This window comes from Sander vitreus, chromosome 13, assembly GCF_031162955.1.
Source record: "Sander vitreus isolate 19-12246 chromosome 13, sanVit1, whole genome shotgun sequence".
In the NCBI taxonomy this organism is placed as follows: domain Eukaryota; kingdom Metazoa; phylum Chordata; class Actinopteri; order Perciformes; family Percidae; genus Sander; species Sander vitreus.
The window spans coordinates 223,852-232,500 of NC_135867.1; the positions used below are offsets into that span (position 1 = coordinate 223,852).

Here is an 8,649-nt window from a genome sequence, read left to right on the forward strand (position 1 = left end):
AGGCTGGTTTTAGAACGTAAGAGACGTCTCCTGTTTCAACAGCCAATAGAGAAGTCAGCTGGTTGAGTCTCCAGAGGCTGGTTTTACAACGTAAGAGACGTCTCCTGTTTCAACAGCCAATAGAGAAGTCAGCTGGTTGAGTCTCCAGAGGCTGGTTTTACAACGTAAGAGACGTCTCCTGTTTCAACAGCTGATAGAGAAGTCAGCTGGTTGAGTCTCCAGAGGCTGGTTTTACAACGTAAGAGACGTCTCCTGTTTCAACAGCCAATAGAGAAGTCAGCTGGTTGAGTCTCCAGAGGCTGGTTTTACAACGTAAGAGACGTCTCCTGTTTCAACAGCCGATAGAGAAGTCAGCTGGTGGAGTCTCCAGAGGCTGGTTTTACAACGTAAGAGACGTCTCCTGTTTCAACAATTTCCGGAAATCTGATGTTTTTACATCAAAAATGATGAACAATGATATTAAAACATGATACTCTACGTTTGCTGTATAGTATATAGTATATATAGTAGTTTAGTGTGGACTGGAAGGTAGAATTTTGATTGTAGCTTATAAGGTGTATTGAGAAAATTAAATCGGTAATGATAAGTGATAAGTTATTAAAACTATATTTATATCTACTGATTGGAAAAGAAAGAACAACAAGAACATAAAATTAAATATGCCTAAATAAGTTCTTTTTGAGGCAGAAATACAACTAAACTATGTATTTTATCTGGTAAAGCAATCAGTGTGATGTTTGAGTTGTTTCCTCTTTGCTAGGCTTCTGTTTTTAATTTGCAAATGTTGTTGTTGCTCATTTGTCTCTCTCTGTGTGTTGCAGATGTCATTGATGGTTTTAGAGGCAAAGTGGAAAACAGCCCTGAGCTCCATCCTGGAGGAGCTGACTGAGTCAGAATTCAGGAAGATGCTGTTCAATCTGGTCAAAATCCCTCAAGGAGTGAAGGATGGCAAGGCCAGAGAAGAAATCCCTTATTTAATCGTTCAGCACTACGGGACACAAGGGTCCATCTCTGTAATCGATAAAGAAATGAAGAATATACCAAGGCAAGACGCTGCAGTCCAGGAGCCGCTGCGTCCCTTTGTGGAGAAACTGAAGAAACAGCGGCAAGGAAAAAAAGGTTTAAAGAGTTGATAAGATTAAGGGTGTAAATCGATATATACTTACTACTTTATTTTCTTTTTCAAGAGTGTCCTGGCCAAGACAGGCAGCAGTACAACCACACATACACACAAACACAAAATACACAAAAACACTAAAAACATAAAACAACTGAAACAGCAAATCCCTTAAAGTCAACCAGAATCCTAATCACATCAGGCAAAACTTCTGCAGCCAGACATGGCTGCTTCCAAGTCACTCAACATCGTCTTAAAAGCGACCAATGAGACCAGCTCAGTAAGTTTCATGGATTTCTGTAACTTGTTCCATGTAGAAGGAGCAGCAAACTTAAACGCCTTTTTCCCCAGCTCAGTTCTAACCTTTGGAACAGACAGAAGGAAAAGATCCTGGGAACGAAGATTGTAAGTCCTGTACTATTTACACTGATATAGGTCAGAAGGTAGGATGGAAGGAGACCTAAAATAGCCTTGTATATGAAGATATGCCAGTGTTGAAGTCTCTGTGTTGATAAAGGAGGCCATCCAACACGTTCATACAGTTCACAATGGTGAGGGAGGGCTTTCATAGCAGTGATGAACCTTTGAGATCCATGGTATACAGTGTCCAGTGTATGTACACTTTGAGATGAAGCATGCATATATAAAACATCACCATAGTCAAGACATAAAAGTGGCAGCGACCAGCCTCTTTCTAGATTCGAACGAAAGGCAGGATTTGATGCTGAATATGAAGGGTAAACAAAAGAGATTCATCAATTAAAATACAAAGATATCTGTACTTAGAAACACATTCAATTTTCGTACCCTGGGAAGTACCCTGAAGCGTGTTAAAAGCAAGTTGTAACTGGCAGAAGGCCTGGTCTGCGGTGGGTGCTGAGCAATACAGTACAGTGTCATCAGCATAAAAATGAAATTTTACATTAGACACGTTATGATACCACCTCGGTCAAGGTTCCACGCGAGCTAAGCTGATACAAGAAGGTGAAGGTCTTAGACAGAATAGTCAGTAGTACGACACGAGACATCTTGAAAAACCCCATATTTTTAAACAGCCAACGGCCACAATTGTTTGCACACAACACAAAACTAAGCCATACAATTGATGAACACGTCCCTCTGTTTGGTTAACGATGAAATGACTCAACATGTGTTGCGTTGAAAATGTCACAGTAGATTGACGTGGCGGCGCTTTGGGGATCAACTGAGAACTAGAGATGGTCCGATACCATTTTTTGCTTCCCGATACCGATTCCGATACCTGAACTTGCGTATCGGCCGATACCGAGTACCAATCCGATACCAGTGTGTCATATATTTTGTTATATGTTATATGTTATATGTTTTAACAGCTGTATACTACTATCCCTGTATAGATGATATGATGTATAACAGCTGTATACTACTATCCCTGTATGGATGATATGATGTATAACAGCTGTATACTACTATCCCTGTATAGATGATATGATGTATAACAGCTGTATACTACTATCTCTGTATAGATGATATGATGTATAACAGCTGTATACTACTATCCCTGTATAGATGATATGATGTATAACAGCTGTATACTACTATCCCTGTATGGATGATATGATGTATAACAGCTGTATACTACTATCCCTGTATAGATGATATGATGTATAACAGCTGTATACTACTATCCCTGTATAGATGATATGATGTATAACAGCTGTATACTACTATCCCTGTATGGATGATATGATGTATAACAGCTGTATACTACTATCCCTGTATGGATGATATGATGTATAACAGCTGTATACTACTATCTCTGTATGGATGTGATATTATTTCTATCTTTGTTGTCAGTCTGACTCCGGTTAAACTCTTTGTGAAACATGAACGCCACAGAACGTTCTGTTATTCTGCAGTTTGTCAGTCAGTTATAATGGAAAAAGAACATAAATGAACTACTTTAACATAGATTTTCTTTAGGGCTTTATTACGTGGTATCGGATCGGTGCATAAACTCCAGTACTTCTGATACCGATACCAGCGTTTTAGGCAGTATCGGAGCCGATACCGATACTGGTATCGGTACATCTCTACTGAGAACCCCGCCTACAATGACTATCCGCAGTGGAAAACAAAACGAGAAAGTACTGGTACCAAAATAGAGTCATGTCTAGTAGAACCATGAAGTTCATTTCAGACACTCACTTAACCATTTCTGAAAAATGCTAAATGAGAGAATCATTTTCATTTTGTGTGTTTGTTTACCTTTTTAATGTCTTTTTCAAGGACAATGAGAAAACTTTCAATTGACTTCGGATCAGTGGCCAAAAAGCAAAAACCTGCAGCTGGTAGGTCAACTAAAGGAAATCAAACTTAATGACGTATTGACGTATAAAGTATTACGGTAACACGTTATTTGAAGAGGTGTGCATAAGACTGACATGACACCTAAATCATTTTGAGTGTTCATGACTGTTGTCATTCAGGAAATTAAGACACTTTTAGATATTTTTGAGATATCTTTGTCATGACAGCTTGACTTTAGCGAAGACAACAATCTCTGTGTTATGACAACTTGACATTAAACTAGACAACATCACCTGTCATAAATATGTCATGGCAGGCCCCATTATCAAACTTTAATAAACTATTTAGCTGTATGTGTTAACATTACATTAAACTGTCATTAAGGTTGGTTTTTACATTGGCTGTCGTGAGAACATATAATTCATCAAAGTCATGAATATTTTTCCTTGACCTCAAGTAAAGTGAAACAATTTGAACCTGTCAAGTTTGATTTCATCATCAAATGCTTATATGACGGTGTCGTGAATAATATCCATAACCTCAAGGAAAGGGAACCATTTGGGCTTGTCATGAAAGGTGCCCTGCCACACGTATTTCATGACTTTGTGGTAATGTCTGAAGGTCTACCACTGACTCTGTACCTTGGTTACCTTGTTTCAAGCCATTCTAGCGTGGTATAGAAAGCCTGCAGGAAGACTCCGCTCCATTTGGGCCAGTTCTCATTAATATTCAACGAGCTAAGCTGCTTGACTCTGATTGGCTAACAGCTAGCCAATGAGAGCCTGGCTATCAGCATCCTTTACCCAGCGCAACTGGGTGAGCTCATGAATAGTAATGAGCTCATGAATAGTAATGAGCTCATGAATAGTAATGAGCTCAGGCAACACCACGTCAGACTGACCAGCTTTTGTAATTGGCCTGATTTCTCCGCTTATTTCTTTTCAGTGGCTAGAGCTGACAGAGGAGGTAGCAGTTCATTTTCTCACACACACACACACACACACACACACACACACACACACACACACACACACACACACTGATTAGACCTCTCCCCAGGATTGTATGGATGTGTTTAAACTGATTGAGTGACATCTTCCTGAGTCCCCTGTTAGTGCTGTTGCACCTGTTAGGGCAGGACAAATGACAGCTTTATCATTCTTATTGGTAGAAACCTAATAAGTTCCCACCAAAGGCAACGCAAGGCATTTTTATTAATATAGCAGATTTCAGCACAGAGCAACTCAAAGTGCTTTACATAGAACATCAAACATTAAAAAGCAAAGAGCAAAAACTAATAAATATAAAAATATTAACAAAGGCAAATTTAATACAAGATAAAATACAAGAATAAAATGTGTAGTACAGTATAAGAATTAAGGCAACATCAAAAAGAAGGTCTTCAGCCTTGATTTAAAAGAACTGAGAGTTGCTGCAGACCTGCAGCTTTCTGGGAGTTTGTTCCAGATATACAAACTCCCAGATAACGCTGCTTCCCCCTGTTTAGTTCTGACTCTGGGGACAACAAGCAGACCTGTCCCAGACCACCTGAGAGGTCTGGGTGGGTCATAGTGTAGCAGACCTGTCCCAGACCACCTGAGAGGTCTGGGTGGGTCATAGTGTAGCAGACCTGTCCCAGACCACCTGAGAGGTCTGGGTGGGTCGTAGTGTAGCAGACCTGTCCCAGACCACCTGAGAGGTCTGGGGGATTCATAGTGTAGCAGACCTGTCCCAGACCACCTGAGAGGTCTGGGTGGGTCGATAGTGTAGCAGACCTGTCCCAGACCACCTGAGAGGTCTGGGTGGGTCGTAGTGTAGCAGACCTGTCCCAGACCACCTGAGAGGTCTGGGGGATTCATAGTGTAGCAGACCTGTCCCAGACGACCTGAGAGGTCTGGGTGGGTCGTAGTGTAGCAGACCTGTCCCAGACCACCTGAGAGGTCTGGGTGGGTCGTAGTGTAGCAGACCTGTCCCAGACCACTTGAGAGGTCTGGGTGGGTCGTAGTGTAGCAGACCTGTCCCAGACCACCTGAGAGGTCTGGGTGGGTCGTAGTGTAGTAGACCTGTCCCAGACCACTTGAGAGGTCTGGGTGGGTCATAGTGTAGCAGACCTGTCCCAGACCACCTGAGAGATCTCGTGGTTCGTAGTGTAGCAGCAGATCAGAAATGTATTTTGGCCCTAAACCGTTTAGTGATTTATAAACCAGCAAAAGTATTTTGAACTCAACTCTTTGAGGCACAGGAAGCCAGTGTAAAGACTTCAGAACTGGAGTGATGTGATCCAGTCTCTTGGTCTTAGTGAGGACTTGAGCAGCAGCGTTCTGAATCAGCTGCAGCTGTCTGATTGATTTTTTAGGGAGACCTGTGAAGACACCGTTACAGTAGTCAAGTCTACTGAAGATAAAAGCATGGACAAGTTTTTCCAAATCCTGCTGAGACATAAGTCCTTTAACCCTTGAGATATTCTTAAGGTGGTAATAGGCTGACTTTGTAATTGTCTTAATGTGGCTGTTGAAATTCAGGTCTGAGTCCATGACTACACCAAGATTTCTGGCTTTGTCTGTTGTTTTTAACATTGTTGTTTGAAGCTGAGCGCTGACTTTCAGTTGTTCCCCTTTTTCTCCAAAAACAACCAACTCAGTTTTTAAAGCTCAACCTGAGCAGATTCTAATCAGCAAGAGGAACTGAAAACACCTCTGTGGGCGTTCAGAGGCTTTAAACGTTAGTTAGACGACAATGAATGCAATACCGAGGTGATATCCATCCATCCATCTTCGTCCGCTTATCCGGTATCGGGTCGCGGGGGCCAGCAGCTCCAGCAGGGGACCCCAAACTTCCCTTTCCCGAGCCACATTAACCAGCTCCGACTGGGGGATCCCGAGGTGTTCCCAGGCCAGGTTGGAGGTATAATCCCTCCACCTAGTCCTGGGTCTTCCCGAGGCCTCCTCCCAGCTGGACGTCCCTCCACCTAGTCCTGGGTCTCCCCCGAGGCCTCCTCCCAGCTGGACGTCCCTCCACCTCCAGTCCTAGGCCTCCTCCCAGCTGGGACGTCCCCTCCACCTAGTCCTGGGTCTTCCCAGCTCGCGCGTCCCTCCACCTAGTCCTGGGTCTCCCCCGAGGCCTCCTCCCAGCTGGACGTTCCTCCACCTAGTCCTGGGTCTTCCCCGAGACCTCCTCCCAGCTGGACGTGCCTGGAACACCTCCCTAGGGAGGCGCCCAGGGGGCATCCTTACCAGATTCCTGAACCACCTCAACTGGCTCCTTTCGACGTGAAGGAGCAGCGGCTCTACTCCGAGCTCCTCACGGATAACTGAGCTTCTCACCCTATCTCTAAGGGAGACGCCAGCCGAGGTGATATACTGAGTTTAATTTCTAACGCCAAGTTGTCATAACAAAGATATCTCGGACAATGCTCAGGGCCGTTTCACACTGGCTGCGTGGCGTGAGCATGTTTTTTTTTGGCTCCCATGGTAACAGGTTAGAGCTTGCACACTGCCTGCGTGACACGCACGTCTCAGGCACGGCTCGAGCCGCGCCGAAAACATGTATATGCTAGAAATAGGACCGACGCCTATTTTTCAAACGACACGCGAGCGTGTTGGAAGTGTTTCCAGGCAACATAGAATAGGAAAAGATGCTTATATGTCATTTTGACATGAATACATTTAATAAATGACGTTTTGATGTTTGAAAGTCTCGAGGTTTTGACATAACTGCAGATATAAATGTAATAAAAAAAGAAATAATAATTATCAATTTTCAAATATTGCACCTGTCAATACAGAACCAAATATTCTGTAGCCTATTTTGCCGTCGTTGTCCTTGCTGTAGTCAGATCAGTATATATTTATGTTTAACATGAAGTATACTACTGCTTGAGTGCAGTAAATCAATGGGAAACATCCATGTGTACAGACGAGGCTAGCAGTAGCAGCAGTAGCAGCAGCAGTAGCAGCAGCAGCAGCAGCAGTAGTAGTAGTAGTAGCAGCAGCAGCAGCAGCAGTAGTAGTAGTAGTAGTAGTAGTAGTAGTAGTAGTAGCAGTATGGTAGCAGTAGCAGCGGTCAGCAGCGGCAGCAGCGGTAGTGGTAGCAGTAGCAGCGGTAGCGAGCGTGGCAGCAGTGGTAGTGATGGTAGCGGCAGCGGCGGCGGTGGCGGCAGCAGCGGTGGCAGCGGCAGCGGCAGCGGCGGCAGCGGCAGCGGCGAGCGGTAGTGGTGGTGGCAGCGGCAGCGGCAGCGGCGGCGGTAGCGGCTGCAGCGGCAGCGGTAGCAGCGGCGGCAGTGCGGCGGTAGCGGCGGTGGCGGCAGCGGCAGCAGCGGCGGCAGCGGCTGGCAGCGGCAGCAGCGGCAGCGGCAGCAGCGGCAGCAGCAGCGGTAGTGGTAGCGGTAGTAGTGAGTGGCAGTAGCGGCAGCAGCAGCAGCAGCAGCGGTAGCAGCAGCAGCAGCGGTAGTAGCAGCAGCAGCAGCTAGCAGTAGCAGCAGCGGCAGCGGTAGCGGCAGCGGCAGCAGCGGCAGCAGCGGCAGCGGCAGCAGCAGCAGCAGCAGCAGCGGTGAGCAGCAGCGGCGGCAGCGGCAGCAGCGGCAGCGGCAGCTGGCAGCAGCAGCGGCAGCGGCGGCGGCGGCAGCGGCAGCAGCGGCAGCAGCAGCAGGGGTAGCAGCAGCAGCGGTGGCAGCAGCAGCAGCGGCAGCAGCAGCAGCGGCGGTAGCGGCAGCGGCAGCGGCGAGCAGCAGCGGCAGCGGCAGCAGCAGCAGCAGCAGCAGCAGCAGCAGCAGCAGCAGCAGCAGCAGTAGTAGCAGCAGCAGCAGCAGCAGCAGTAGTAGCAGCAGCAGCAGCAGCAGGCAGTGTGAAGCCGGCCCTAACTTTGCGTTAAAAGTGTCATAATTTACCGAATGACACTTAATGACTCCTTCGTGTTTATGACAGGCGTCATGTCATAATAATGACATATGCAATACAATAGAGAGAGGGGTTAACGGGTGAAGTCTTATTTTTGCTGACCGCTGTTCAACGCCGTTTATCGTATGACTTCTGGAAAGCCTTTGTACGCCATTGAAACATGGAAGGTCTTGGATACACAACCTTGTTAGCTTCTCCTGCAAATAAATGTACAAAACGCAGTCAATGGCGGCTAAATTGTAGTTTCAGATAGTCGTCTACACTAAGGGGGAACTATCCGCAGTGGAAAACCAAAAGAGAAAAGTACTAGTACCAAATGTGAGTCGAACCATGAAGTAGAAAGTATAA

General features: G+C 45.7%; 1 protein-coding gene across 1 annotated transcript in view; it reads left to right on the plus strand.

Moving 5' to 3' along the window:
• The first annotated feature begins 254 nt into the window (after nucleotides 1-254).
• The window catches only part of LOC144527577 (uncharacterized), a 27,856-nt gene continuing 19,461 nt past the window's right edge, over nucleotides 255-8,649 (plus strand). Inside the window, exons 1-2 of the mRNA XM_078265724.1 lie at nucleotides 255-386; nucleotides 822-1,119. Coding sequence (XP_078121850.1) covers nucleotides 822-1,119 — 298 coding nt within the window. The 5' untranslated portion in view covers nucleotides 255-386. The remainder of the gene's footprint in view (nucleotides 387-821; nucleotides 1,120-8,649) is intronic.